The sequence below is a fragment of the Antrostomus carolinensis genome, unplaced genomic scaffold (genome assembly GCF_000700745.2).
Source record: "Antrostomus carolinensis isolate BGI_N321 unplaced genomic scaffold, ASM70074v2 scaffold2761, whole genome shotgun sequence".
Classification (NCBI taxonomy): Eukaryota; Metazoa; Chordata; class Aves; order Caprimulgiformes; family Caprimulgidae; genus Antrostomus; species Antrostomus carolinensis.
Genome location: NW_010293265.1, coordinates 1 through 15837, shown reverse-complemented (window position 1 = coordinate 15837; position 15837 = coordinate 1). Strand labels below are relative to the sequence as shown.

General features: G+C 37.9%; 1 protein-coding gene across 1 annotated transcript in view; it reads right to left on the bottom strand.

The window, feature by feature from the left end:
* LOC104519462 (alpha-1,3-mannosyl-glycoprotein 4-beta-N-acetylglucosaminyltransferase B) overlaps positions 1–10313 on the bottom strand; it is a 32122-nt gene extending 21809 nt beyond the window's left edge. The window contains exons 1-4 of the mRNA XM_010177190.1: positions 10052–10313; positions 5808–5969; positions 2153–2293; positions 105–238 (exon numbers count right to left, since the gene is read on the bottom strand). Coding sequence (XP_010175492.1) covers positions 105–238; positions 2153–2293; positions 5808–5969; positions 10052–10313 — 699 coding nt within the window. The remainder of the gene's footprint in view (positions 1–104; positions 239–2152; positions 2294–5807; positions 5970–10051) is intronic.
* Positions 10314–15837: the final 5524 nt, after the last annotated feature.

Sequence of the window (15837 nt, the reverse complement as noted above, 5' to 3'; positions counted from 1 at the left end):
CCTAGCTAACAGTATTTTGGAGCTTCTCCTACACTTTTACACTAAGACATAAATCTCCATACTGTCTTTCTATCGGCACACAGCACCTTTCCATGTAAACTCACCTCTGCTACAAAGACAATTATTACGCAGTCATTCTTTTGCTCTTCAGAAAGTTCATACAGTAGGGAATTCAGTGTATTAATCAGATAATGTTGTTTTTCCCTTTTCACAGTAGGAATACCCATCACCAGTGAGACTGCAAAGAGAGAAGTCCACAAGCCACGTAACTATGCAAGTCAGGTAAAAGGAAACTGAAATTAAATTTTAATTTTGATTTGATGTGACCATGAGACTTGGTGACAGTTAATATTCCTAGAGCACTGTGGCAGCATCTACTTTACTACCTGGAAGGAGAGATATCTCCAGCTAAGTTTAGGTTAGAGACACCTGTGTCTGTGTTATAAAGAACCACGTCTATACTGTGTAGACTGTCAACATTTGAGAACTTGGAGATAATACTTCCTCTGGCAAACACATAGGTATCTGCTATTGAGTTTCAAAAGTGGGTATTGCAAAATAAGTGCTAACTCTTGGTATGGAGATGGAGATCTGAATAGTAAGAGTTAAACCAACACTGCTTTACTGATCATGGTGTCACAGGAGGTGAATACTGTGTATCTCTGAAAGGAATACAAAAATCAAAACCTCAAAAAATCTTTCTGAGTAGTTTAAATGATATGAATCCATGGCTTTGACATAATCAATAGTAAGATGAATGGAACTTAAACATTGTTACTGTTATTAACAGGAAAGGAACTGAAATTGTCTCTGGCAAAGACTCCACTAGTAGCAAACCTGTGCTATATTACATCATTAAATTGTAAGCAGGACCTCTTTTTTTCATTGGTGAGGGCACTGCTGAAGCCAGTGACTTAATATGGCTCAGCAAACCTGTAGAATTCTTAGTCCTTGAAGACGATTCCTATTCACTAAAACCTCATGAGGCTGGTAAGGAAACAAGAAATTTTGAAGGAAAGGAGTAGATCCAGTTAGTGACTTACTCCAGACTTCATCATTTGTGCCAGCATCAGCTCAAAAATGACAAAGTTCCACCACTCCTTTCCAGCACACAACCTGCTAAACCACTGGGGTTTTGTTTGGTTTTACAGGCTGAAGGTCAACCCATACTTGTTAAAGCTTGGTCTTGCTATTGTGATTTTCATGTACAAATAAATGAAAATTAAACACATGGCAAATGCAGTATTCTTGCATTCTTTTATTACTTTTCTTCCTTTTTTTTTTTGCTTGCTTGCCTGTGAATGTATCTGGTTTTCTGAGGTTGTTTTTTTTTTGCAAATCATTTTGCTGACTACCTGTGGTCTTTTGCGTGCTCACACTGATCTATGGGCTCATAGATCTCACTCCAGTGAGAACCACAGCACTACTTCAGTAGAACCACCAGCCCATGGGCACAGCCAAGTTATTTTTTTTAGTTAAATCGAAAGTGCTGCCAACGTTTCTTTATATAAAATCACCTTAGAGAGAAGTAAAAATTTCAACAAAATACCAAACTCAGCAAAATAGTTGACTAGTTCCTTGTTTGCTTGTTGCTTTTGAATGTTCTTTCTACCTATCACATAAGAATTAGGAGATGATGTAACTTAATAATTTGTATTATAGTTCACTGGAATTCCTTATGATTTGTGCAGGTGTCAGCTGATTTCTCATGGGGATGAAAAAGTTACACTGAAGGTTTATTAATATCCTTCAAATATCACAACACCTTTCCATTTGCTTCTAACTTTAGCAAACTGCGTGAATTTTACATTCTCCCTGGCTTCCTTACTCATACTAATTTGGCGGGAAAAATGTCAGCTAATGCATCTTTGTCATGTGAATCCATGACTAAGAACAAAAATAATCTTGCTTTTCAGTTAGGACTATTTTTTGTTGATATTTGAAAAGGTTTATCAGAATACTTTGGGGAAGACTTGAAATTGGGATGGGAGTGGTAAAAGTGCTTTTGCCATCCCCATTAACATTTATTCAGTTTGGCAACATTATAAAGTTTAAGGAGAAAACTCCTTCCAAACTTTGAGTATGCTTCATTGCTAGAACTTGATATAAAATATAAACATATAGAAAATATAAGCCAAACTTTATTTCCTACCTCCAGTTCTCTGTTGCCCAAAAATAACATTTGGGAAAATGGCATCTTCATATTCTCGAAGGTGAGGTAGATAGTAGTACATGTTTGTAAGATGCACGGGGAGTTTTCTGGTGAGGTTTAACACTTTCCACTTCATATCATCTTAAAGAAAAAACAAAGCCACATATACAGATAAAATAAAAAGCCAGCTGTGAAGCCTATTACTTCAACTGTTTTTCTCAACTGAATATTAGCAGATTAACACACACAAGGTTATTCAAACAGAACTATTCCTCAGAAGTTATTAAATGTCATATATATGACCGTCCTGTGGTAATAAATTGAGAATCACCCAGTACAACTCCTCCCCACCCAGGTGATGGTGCAGAGTTCCAAGCCTGAACATCGTGGGAAGTCTGCCTGCATTTCCCTGTGCCTGAACGGTTGCAGGATTGAGACATCCTAAAACACAATAAGCAGTTATTTTAAAAGCAGCAGGGAAAAAAAATGGTTTGTTTTTTGCACAGTTGGCAAGCAATTTTTTTAATTAAAAGAAAAACAGATTCTGATCAATAACTTTCTTAATTACTCAACAAACTTAAATGCTTTCCCCAAAATGTAACACATGGTGGTTTTCAGGGCTCAAACAGAAGTTCTCAGGTTATAAAAAGTCCTATGGCAAAAAGGACAATCAGATCGAGGCCTTTAGGAACTATCTGAGAAACAAAAGACTATAGTAGTTAAGAGAAAAGTAGGGAATATTTTTTTTTCTTTAGTAATTTAAAATAAAGATGAAAATAATTAGAATATTTATTCATGTTGAAATAACTCAAGAATGACATTATAAAAAAAAAAATTCCTTTATTTTTTTTCAATAATCCATATAAAACCTAGATATCATTGATTTACTGATTTGTCTTCCTTAATATAAACAATCCTAAATATTCCAGTGATGACAAAAATTCTTTAAAATAAATTTAATACAAACTTGAACAGCTTAATTCTAAAATTATTATAAAATCAATTATAAGCTAGCAAAAAAAATTGTGCTTAATGTAAGATACCCATGGGGGTAGAAATGTTATGCACCATGCAATTTTTAAGAAGGTATTTGGATTCATTAAAATGACAACTATATTTACAAAGAATAGCAAATGGTCTTTCTAATATTTAAGAAAACTGCTTGGAAACAAAGCTGAGGATCACCCCAGACTTTATTTACCAGTTGTCTAGAGGCTTAAGTCTTGCTTTCCTGACGCAGGCAGCATATGGCTCTCATACTAGAATTTTGTTTGTCATTCTCTGTTGCTGAATTTTTCTGTACCCTACCAGCTACCTACAATATGTGTGTCTTTTTGCCCTGAAAGAAAAATAAATCTCCTGTGAATTTATCTAAGGTAATTCATACTTCACTGGGTGCCTCCCTCCTCCAGACATTTTATCAGTTGTGCAAAGGAGGCTGGTGCTAGGGCACTTTGTGATAGCAGAACACCATCTCAATTAGTTTTAGCCAACAAAATCACATTATTAGCTTTCCAAGCTGCAGAAAACTTGGAAACTCAGTTTCACAGCTAGCAAAACAACAGAAAGTTTATTGACTTAGATGGAAAGTTATTTTTCCTAAGAAATGCATCTAAGATAACTCTCCAAATTTGCCACCCTTCAAAGTTACTTAAAATAAGTCTTACAAATTATCATCATGAGCTTTATTCACTCAGCTTAGATCAATGAAGACAGAGGCTTATTGAATGGGCAGTATTTGTTTGATATCGATATTTGTGTTCCAAAAGACATTCCCACTGAAAATTAGAAAAATCTCTCTCTCTTGACAGATTCCCCATTCTACAGAAAATAGTTCTTTAAAAAAACCAATCAAGCATATACGTCTGTCCAGACATTTATGTATGAAAGAGACCCACAATTCCTCCCACTCTGCTTTGCCATTAAATATACTGGAATTTTGCTGCACAGAAGCTTTTTTTTTTTTAGACCTCCTTCATAACTTTTCAAAGACTTTCAGTTTTTATTTTGAAGTAGTACCTATCAAGAGTTGGGGAAAGGACTCGAGTTCTATTGCATACAACAAATCTTTTCATTTTTGTTGTACAATAAAACTTGGCTGGGATGGGAAGCAGAAGAGTAAGTAAAAATAAAAATAAAACTATGCAGTGATTTGCAGAAATTTCTGCTTTGAATCCTGCAAATTGACATCTTTAATACTCTCTGATATTCAGCTGGCTCCAGTAAGAATGAAGAGCAGAGGGAAGGCAAACTTGCACTCTCCTCTACTGCTATTACGTGCATCAGGCAATAACTCCTTGTCCACAGTATGTGGGGCTATTGGTAGCTGAGAACATGGTCTCTATTCTAAAGCTTGTAAGGCCACAACCCTGCCAACACTCAAGCATTTGTTTATACAGATCTGAACAGTCCCACTGAATTAATATTGAATAAACAGACAAAAGGAGGCAGGGAAGAACAAGATAAGAAATTAAGCTGATTACACAAGGAATGCACCTTGTTCCTTCTTCCCCTGCATAAGTCCTGCTTAATTCTCTGTTTTAACTGGATACCAGCCCACTGTACTGAATGCAAATAAAGATTTTGAAAAAGCAGTTTTCAGTAGCATCCAGACTCTTTTTGAAGTCAGAGTGTGTTGTGGGATGCCTCCAGTGCAGAGATGCCCTTTCTAGTTCTCCTTCTCTCCCCAGGGAAGTAGCTCTTTCAAAAGGCAGATCATGCACTACTGCATCATTTCTTTTAGGAGACAAAATCAAACTGTCTAATCTATTGTACGCAGCTACAGTGTGCAGACAGACAAGAGATGTACAACAGTCTGTAGGGCAAGGATCTAATATATTTTTAAATAAATAAGAAGTTTAATTAAACAAGGGGAAGAAGCCAGATCACTAGAGTAAACTTAAATGCATGTTGGTGTCCCTCTAAAAAAATAAAGGCAGAGAAACCCCCCTCAAAGGTTTTCATTTCACTGGCATCACTTACAAGCATTCACATTTCCTTCAGATTGTTAACAAACTACTTGCAAAATAAAAATAAATTCTAGAGGGAACATTCTTAGGCTGTTATCTAGCCAGCAAGACCTCATGGGGCTTCTCAACTCCTGTGTTCAGGCAGGCGCCTTGCTGAGATGAGACTGCACACCCATCACGTGCCCCTCAGTGCCTGGGCTCTGGTGGCAGGGTGGCAGAGCACTCATGGCCAAAAAGTCACCCCACCAGGACAGGAGGGAGACCAGGATTATGGGATGTCTGAGAACGTATCCCTGCCTTCCAGGTTACACACAGCCCTAGTATTTATCGGGGTGTACTGGCACAGTAAAAGCTGGTAAAATTAGCTTATTCAGTGCTCTGTAGTTGGCAGCAAGAGAGGGATAAGCACAGTAAGAAACCCGATTAGAAATATGTACAACTTGGCCACTATGACACCACTGCAGCCCATTGTGTCCCCTTTTTTTCCCTCTCATTTGTTTAGTTACTGGCTAATCCTATTTAAAGAGAGGCTACAGGTTACTTCCACAGCCTTTTTTTAAAGCTGAAACTTCTACCTAATGCTAATATAACCAAATCAATGATTTTTCTCACCACACCAGTAATAAAGAAATATGAACACACAAACCTCTGAAGCATTAACACAGTACCTTCTTATACATACAAACCTGTATGATTTGTTGTCAAGTTCACTCTTTTTGCAACTATACGTTTAATTTCATCAAGGGCACTGCTCAGTTCATGTGATCTTTTTTTATTTTCCTTTTCAGCATACAATAGTCTTTGCCGAAGTTCCAGAAACTGGCTTTGGTACGGGTCTATGTCATTTCCTGCAACAAGAACATAATTTCTGTTCAAAGCGGTGAATTATATGGTGGAATAAAGAGAAAGTTTAAGAACAGGAAACAGTCTAGAAGAAGACATGACCAGAAGCGTATAACCAATAATAAAAGAGGCCACTCAAAGTTTATTCATGGAATGAATAAGTCTGGAACAGTATTAAGAAGGAGAGTTTAGGGAGCACAGCTGGGTAAAAGCTTGTGATTGAAGATAAGAACAAGAATATGATATCCACAATAAGGAAAAAGTCAGTGAAAGACTATGAGTTGCAGGGAAAGGTGCTATCCAGTAAAGTCAATATTTTTCACTAAGTGACAAATCTTGATGACCCTTGTCACACTGAAGAGTGTAATTATGTAATGGCTTGTCTTTTGTAGAAAACACTATTAAAATACAGATATTGAGGTATTCAGTCTTCATCTATGAGTTAAAAAGTGCCTGGAATATATTAAGGACTATTAGTAAAGTTATCAAGACACCTCTGCTGTTCTGCATAGTATTCTCAGATAACATCAATGTTATGTTTACAGAAGATCCACTTTCCTAAGAAGCAAGTACTCTCAGAACTTCTCAGTTATCACAGATAATGTACAAGACTCATACCTGTCAGTGCCTCCGCTGCCTCATTGCCGTGAATAAAGATTTTTAGAGGGGAGGGGAAAACTGGATTATTATAGCTGCACGCAACAAGAAAGTTCTACTTGACTGAAATAGGCTTCCCTAAAAGATAATCAGAGAATAAATAAATACATGGAAGGTCAAATGAGGAAACATATGGAGAGTCCATCTTCTAACAACTGCAAGGGAAAGGTTAAAATAGATTTCCAATACAAATCTGTCATGAGGCATTAGACTTCAGAGCCAGAACCCCAAATGAGCTAGATTATTGGAGCACCTAAGGCAGACCCCTTTCATCAGCTACTATGTAGGAATACACTTTCTTGTTTTATGCTCTTCTTTTGCAGCTGTGTTTCCAATGCCATAATCAAACCTGTAGCTTTTTGCTTTAGAATGTGTATGAATAAAATGCAAATAGAATGTTTGAACTGATTTAGGTGACTGACAGACATCAATCATACTGTTTTCATAGCAGGAAAGTGATTCCAAATAGAGCATCAATACATGTAAACATGGTAGAGATTCATCTTACAATTCCAAGGCAAATTCAGGGGTATAAACTAAAGATACAACAATGGATGTGCATTTTTTTTTTTTAATTCCAATTGCCTTTATTAGGAGTTAGATAGCTCCAATAAAAAGTGGAGGTTTAACCTGCAGTCAAGTTTCACATGCTCCTGGGAAGATGCAAACATCAAAGAGCAAGCCCACAATCTTAGGATAAACACCCATTATCATAGGATGCAACTTGCTGCTTCTGAAAAGGGAATCAATCATTTTGTAATGCAGTTGCTTCGTAATTAAACTCTGGAAAGTGTTGTTCCATTGATGTTTCCAGTGCTGTAACAGCAGAAGATTTTACTAAACCAAAATAAAATTCTCCTCAGTACAACTATATTATAGGAGGAATCAGTAAAGAAATTTCAGATGAATAATAACACTGTCACCCCTCTCCTTACAATTCTTTCAGCTATCCAGTGTCAGTGTGACCCGAAACTACCAGTGTCACTACCGGGCTGATATTTTGGCAAGCACCAATTATTGTAGTTTTATTTGCTTACTTACAGGTGAGCCTACCAAAATATCATAGATGCCTCTGGCAAATAACAGGTCAGTACTCAGCTATCAGCAAAAGAAGCTGGTATTTGCAATCAGCCTTATCTATTTCTTCAGGCCAGAAGAGGGAAACCACGTTTTTGAGTCTTTCAGAATTGAAGCCTCTCTTCAGTTAGTAGAACAAGACTCTTAGTAGAACAAGACTTAATAATTGTTTATCACAGTAAATTTTGACAGCTGGGGAAGCCAGGGTTTGCCAAAAAGAATGTAGTATTCACTCACCCTTAGCAAAGAACGAGTTTGGTATTATAAACATTTATAGTTTGAAATAGAACACGAAATGTTCTAAGTGCTATTAGAACATATTTAAATGAGCAATATTAACTATTGGTAAATCTCTGGCAAAAATGTCTGTTTGGAAAGCAGTACTAAACTTTTTGTATTGTGCTGTGCAGTAAGGTACTGTCATGAACAGTATTTATTACTGATATAATTGTAGCAAGCTAAGAAGATAAAATTAGAAGCATTACGAAGCCATATACTCTAAATATTTAAATGGTCATGAAGTTTCAATGGATTTTAGTGCATGTGTGGAAAATGTTGCTCTTTAAGTATCTAAGGATCTACAGAGAACTAAAACATCTGCTTGCAGGAGCTTGCTTGGAAAGCAGCAGACAGGGCATTTTCATAAATACAGCTCACTCTAGCAACGAGGGCCAGGAGAAAGGAGCTTCAGCTGAATCATGAAACACCATCTGGCCCTGGCGACAGCCTGACTGGGCAGCACCTTCTCTACCAATGGTTCTACCAGCAACAGGGAGTGTCGGGATAGAAGTGGAAAACAGGGAGATGAGGACCTACCACAAAGCTACAAGATGCAGATGAAGCTAAAGGCTTCTTTTCCCCTCAGTGAGCTGAAAATGAATCACTCTGCTGGGCTAAGGAAACCCTACTAGGAAATTTCCATGGGGTTATGCTGGCTACAAGACAGGGGGATAATAAAAAACCAAAATCAACAACCAACCAGATTCAGTGATAGCACTCAAAGCTTTTGTAATGAATTTTCAGCTCTACTACTGCATTTCCTCTGACTGTTTAGCATACATGGTCATATATGCTTATGGCTACTGTAATTCTAAGATGGGAATACTTAAAATGGTTTTAAATGCAATCTTTTGTTATCTGCTAACAGATACATATATATAACTTCCTGCACCAGAAACTGAAACTGTTTAGAAACAATACTAATCTCTAAAGCAAAAACTCATTCTGAAAGTCATCCGATTGTCTCTCTCAGCTCCATGCACGCATACTTCCTATTATCATACGTGCTTCCAGTTTTATTAACAATTTCTGGCAATATCTAAGAGCTGCGGAACAACTCATCACTATCTCCTCCTAGCATTCAAACAAAAAAGAAAAAAGGAAAATTAATTAGGAGTGGCAGAAAGGAGGGAAGAAAACACCCTTTAGTCTAGCAGCGACTCTTGTTCCTGTTTCTTGATTAAAAGCTACACTGCTACCTAAAGACACTTGCTTTTAGAAACTGAATTTTGGTTAACGTCCTCTTTAAAAGAAAACTATATAAGCACACTAACGGCAAAAAATCTTGTCAAACTCTGCAGTTGGAACCACTGCTCACTGTTCAGATTAATGAAGCATATTAAACCACCGAGGCATGCATTGCACTAATAACTGTGGTGGTTTGTTATCTTCCCATAACTGATCTAAAATAGAGCGACCTTTCTAAATCTTGTTACGCATTTTGCAAGCTTGGGTTTTGCTCTCTCAGAGTAAGGAGGAAAAAAAAAATCCCCCAAACAATGCCTCTGACTTAGTTCAGAACAGCCAGTTCTTACACAAACACTTAAATTCAACAATATGCTAAAGTCTAAGGGTATTTAAGCACCTTTCCAGGTAAGGACACCTTTGTGAATTTGTGCACGATCTTTCAATAGTTTGTTTACAGCATTACAGCACAGAATTACTTGTGTCTCTCAACAGGTTAGAGACAGCCAAGAAAAACTACCATAAAGTCAGAAGCCGCTTCACCCACACTGGGTACATTCACCCATTATCTTTAATGCTCATCAGAACTGGGGTAGCTTCGATGGTTGAGCTTTAAACATAGGACACAGCATGTCTTAATGCATATCTGAAACCTTCAGCAGCCTCTGAAGTCAGTCAGTGGTGAAGTTGGTTTATTTTACAAGGTTGAAAAGGGAACGTTAAATTAACAGGTTAAAAAGCTTCTAATTGTTTCCACTCATCTGTCCTGTCCATGCTCTGATGTCAGCTGGGCTGCAGGGGCTATTGCTATGGTGGATGGTGGAGGCTACAAGTAGGAGGAGAAAGATTAATTTCAGCCAGGCACAATTCTCAGCTGGCTGGTTGAAACCTTTGCCCGGCTGTGATGCAGCAATATCAAACCTGCAGGCTTGGTACGCCAAAGCACGGGGCTTAACGTGCAGCGAGGGCTCTCTCGATATGTTTTTATAGCTCTCTACGTAGGCGTCTAAGCAAGCAGAGGAACCAGGCAGCAGCATGTTCTGCCAGTGCATCCACTCCTCTTTGACAGTATCCACATCAGGAGCTTCCAGACGGTGGAGGCCAGCGGAGGGACACTGCGTCAACCCGGTGACATCAAAGAAAAGCAGCATGCCAGCAATTTGGGGGGGGGAAAGTTAGGGTTCCTCTGTGCCCACACAGAGGATATACTAGGTGGAGAATCAGAATCACTCCAATATTAAAACGAACAAACGCTTTACAAAGTTAAAGGCAGATCAAAGTTAATAATTGAATTTTAAAAACACATCCAATTGTATAATGAACATGGACTCGCTGTTGGGTTTGGCAATAGAATACTTTTTACTGAACCATTTACATACTGTATCTAACTGAAAATAGGTAAACATACTTGTTTCAAAGAAAATACAACTTAAGTTCTCATAATATTTTCTCAAACGTTGGCAAACAATCCTCATTTTAGATCTGAGCCTTTTCCTATATTAGAATGTAGCAAAACATTCAGTCAGAACATCACTATATAAGAAAGCAGTAGTATTAAAATAAGTGGAAAAATTTAGAAATCAAATAGGTACTGAATGGTGTTTGCCCATAATTGGTATACTTTGGTTTTAACATAGTAATGTTAGTAACACAATACAGGTTCTTAACGACAGTGGAAAATTCTGATTTGAAAATGGCCTTTATCAGATAAATAAAAAGTACTCCTTCACTTCAGACAATTAAATGGTTATTGCTTCGTTCTGGTTAGTATTTTAAATATTTTTACTGTTCTGCCTGATATACCAACAATCACTTATTTATACATGCATTTAAATGCCTAGCCACCAACTAAAGTATTTCTGGATAAAACTGTGTTCCTCAAGACTCAGTGTGCAACATTAGGAAAGCGTGAAGGTCCTATGTTTACACTTGTTTAAGTACAGGTTTTGATGAGACACTGCACAGCAAACAAAGAGAGGTCTGAAGTGTGCCCTGTCCATTTCTCTATGAAAACCAAGTAACCAGTTTCATTTTGTACCCGAATCTTTATAGAATTTATGACTCAGTTCCTCTACTTTAGAGGACAAGGCAGCCACTATTCCACCTGAAGTAATTGCAAGCAGCAGCAGACTGTTAGTTCAGTAAATTACACATTTGGAAGCCAGTAAAACTATACAGCTTTTCTAACTCCTGGATATGAATTTTTATATAAAATTTGGGATCAGTAAATACTAAGTCTAAAGTCCCATTTGAGGTTGTTGTATGGTTGTTGTATGGTTTTTTTAAATACCTAAATGCAGAACTACACAAAGAAACCGAGTAAGCGATCAGTGGACTGAAGAAACTCATTCATCACCACACTGCATTTCAGCCACATCCAGACTGCACGTTGGGGCAAAACCTGGATGTGCAATCACCTCTGTATTCCTTCTTCTCAGTTCCACTGGAAGGAAATGTACACATGAAGGTAAGGAGGGAAGATGTAGCCTACAAGTCAGCTGGGACAACTGAGGAAAATGGTGCTTAACACAACCTAACAGGCCAAGAGAAGGCAGAAAAATTGGCTTCTGCCTGTTCATAAATCTGGATAAACTGGACTGGCCGAAATGAGAATGGTGTAATTCAAGACTCCTTATCAAATCTGTCGACTTGCAACTATTTAGTTGAAGCTTTGAGCCAGAGTGTGCCAGTTAGGTCTGGACAGGAAACTTGCAAAGAACTCCATCACAAATGACAGAACCTCCAGGGGACCTGTGCTTGGGTGTGCAGCAGCAGGAGCAGGGGTTGGCCAGCCAAAAGCATCACACCATGGGCAGCAGGTTACTGGAAGTAAAGGAAATGTGTAATCAGCTGTTTGTGACAGCATGTACATTACTATATTTCAACTGCAAAAAGAAGGACTTTCATCAGAAATACCTTTTTAATCCTTTGTACCCCTTGTCCTGATGAAAAGTTTTGTGAAATAATGAAAAAAATTTAATATGTTAAACAATTTGATAAACCTTAACTATACTTCTGTGAATGCAATTAAGCATGAATAGTTTCTCTCTTCTTCATCCCACCTCAAAGGAATAACTGAAGAAATCCATGTTTCACAATGTTTGACTCAACATGTATATATTAACATGCTTAGGTCCCTGTGACATCATTATTAGCATCACTTTCTCCTAACTTCTAGACAAAGCTTAATTTTAATTTACTCGGATAAAGTATCCCACAAATTTAGGTGAAGAGAGCAGCAATGTGTTATAAATAATTTCAAAGAGATCTACTACTGTAACCCTTACAAGCAACATGAAGAAGCACTGCTATGTGAGATGATCTGATTTACCTCATTGCTGTGACTGCTAAAAAATTAATTGCTACTCAGCCGAGACACCAGTTTCTTTTTATTGAGGAACAGTCTTTCTCCAGAAACTTTATGTAAGTTCATAATGAGTTTCTAATGCACTCTACAATGCCTTCTCTTTTACTATTTTTCAAGATTTGCTACCTCCTTATGTTTACTTTTATACCTTTGTATACCCATGATATTTCTTGTTGATTAATATTTACATGGAAAACAGTAGCTAAAACTGTGTGGAAAAAAAAATCACTACATATATTGTAAGTTGTATGCTATTTTTCATACCTACAAATCTATATGAAGAGTATTTCTACGAGAGCAAATACTTTTGGTAAGGTGAATTAACAAGTGCATTGGAACTCGGTTGCACAACAGCAGGAACATCTGCATCATCCTGACAACAGCCTTTCCTATCCCCAGATGCAAACTGTTTGTTTCACACAGGTTTTGCTTGGGGCTTGGGGAGGGACCAAAAAGTTCACAGCAAAACCATGTAGGACGTGGGACAGGTATTGCTACAGCAATCCATCTGATTACTGGCTAATAGCAGCCTGCGTTCACAAGCACTCTAGAGGATGGTGGAGGAATCACCATGCAAGTTTAGACAGTACCAAGCTTTGCTGAAGATCTGGTGCTTACTGATTGTCTCCATAATTAGGGTTTTTTTTTGGTCACAAAAAAATTTAAAATGAAACCTCGACTTATGTTTATAAAGCAATGGAAACAGTGACTGTGAAAACATCTTTGTAAGTATAGGTAACAAGTATATAATATTATCCACAATAGCCAGAGTCTAGTGAGTTTGGTAGATTCTGAACTTTCATTTTTAAGTGCATGAGTGAATCAGGAGCATCTTCCCTGCCACACCAGTTCAAGTTACCCAAACTTGAGTTAAGTTTCACAACTGCATCTCGACACTCAGGCTGCACTGGGTAGGTAGAAGCAGTACCAAACAGCCAATTATTTACTGCTTCATTGACTGCAAACACATTTCAACTCAAATCTCTCAAGCTAGCTAGCCCCTTAGTATAAGGTGTTTGAAGGTCGCTGGCTTAAGCTATTGATTTTTATTTGCACAGAAATTGGGACAGAGCCAATGCCCGATTTACACTCCAAGGGCTGAAAGTCTCTGAGACTGCAGACAAACTGAACAATATTTTACAGGGCTATTATACACTTTTCATTTTATGGAAGTACTTAAGATCACTAATCTTGAGCTAGGATGCCCTGTCCTAGTTGTACAACAAACAAAAAAGATTACTTGATAGCCCAACATGACTACAATCCAAGAAACAATAACTGGATAGAAACCAGAGGGAATACTACAAACTACTGCTGCTTAGTGTGATATGCTGTAGTCAAAGATCAAGAGCAGCCTAAACGTTTCAATGGGCAAAGCAGAGAAGGAAACTGAAATAAGTGGAGATTTAACAAATATGTGGAAGAAAGATGAGAACTGACAAGCTGAGACAGTACTTGACCTCTCAGTAACAGGGGGGATGAGTGCCTTAGAAAAGAAAACCAACATCATAGTTTGAGATGTGAGAAAAGTGGGACCTCCTGTAGTGCTCTTGGCATATCAGTGGAGAGGCAAGTTCAACAGCACAGAAGGGAAGAAGAGAGGTTTAACAATATCTAAGCAGAGGTATCGGCCTGTTTGCAGAGATAAAGAATAATTTCAAGCCACCTTCTTAAATAGATACTCTGTGAGAACAATAGAGTATTAGTTGGTTTGCTCCCAATGTTCCTCTCTCTGTGGAAAACAGTAACAACATAAGGCTGTTCTGGGGTTTTTCTGGATGAGGAGAAGGTTTCTGTCTTTTAACAGCATCCAGGAGCAAAGACTATCTTTAGAGCAAAATAAACTTTATACAAACTCACTCACCATGTGCTGTTACCTCCTCCTTTAGTATCAACTCTTTAGTATCCTTTTAGTATCAACTCTGTTACCTCCTCCTTTAGTATCAACTCTTCTATTTACACATCTGTGAGATTTACCAAGCTTCAGAGAGAACATGTCTCAACACTAGGTATCCACATATGTAATGGTGAAAAGTTTCCTAAGAAAACAGGTGCTAATAATAATAATAATAATTAGGAAAATGATACCATCTGAGAGGAATTAGTTACTCTATTTACTGTGGAGGAGGAGACAACTGTGGAAAGAGAAAAGTTAAACCAACACAAATACATATATACCACAACACACAACACATCCCAACCAAAAAAACCACAACGCAAAACACCCCAGCACAGAACTCCAGCAGAGAAAGGCCAAAAAGAAAGCGGAATGAAAATGGAATTTCAGCAATGAGTCACAAAATACAAGTCACAAGATAACACGGTGACAGGGGTGGTAACTGTGGATGGGGCAAACGCTTTCATTCTATCACCTCTTGGATCTTAGTTTCTTAAGACACACCCTACTTTTACTTCTGTTTCTCCTTCCCTACTCCTAGCAGGATTGCCACTGAGAAAAGCACCAAGCGTTATGAGATAAACCACCACATAGTTGACAAGAAATGATAAAGGCAGGAGGATCAGCACTGTCTCAACTCTATTCAATGTTCCGTTGTGGGGCCAAGATCTCTACTGCCACTTCTATTTGTTACAGAAAAAATTATTGTAAATAAATCATCAGCTAGACGGAGTTCTGTGTTCATCCCAGAAGTTACTAATTGGCTTATTCAAATTCTTCTGCATCTATAAAACCAGACCTTTGGTAAAGGTGTATATAGGGCGCACTTAAAGATCCACCCTCTCACCATCACACCAGTCACGTAAGGAGCCACGTCTGCCGGCCTCAGAGGCCCTGTCTGGACAGATCAACTTTGTTTTCAGAAAATTGCATCGGTTTTATCTTTCCTCTGTAGGCTCAGAGAATCTTAGACATGGCTTTCTGTAGATCTATCCAATATGTGCCACCTACATAACCTATTAAAAAGACATTATGTAGTTTTAAAGTTTAGAAATAAAAATATAAAAACTCGGGTATTTTTTCTCTGGATTGAACATTGTGTTCTGGTGCTGGAAACATACACCAGGCTGTACATGAGGCACAAATACAACCACAGAATGTGTAACGCTACTGTGTCCTCCCTGAGTAATATTTGAAACAAGGACACTTAAAAAGTGACAGCCATGGCAATCGCCTTCTTTCCATCCTCACACAGGATGGTGGCTAGTAACTTTAATTACAGTTGTTTCTTAAATTTTGTTATTTTGTTTGGGTTTTTTTTTCTTTCAGCCGGGCGGGTTTGACCCGAGGACCCAATCCCATAAACTGTTCCACAAGCTTGTAACGCGTAAGCCGTGACCCTGGGAAGAGG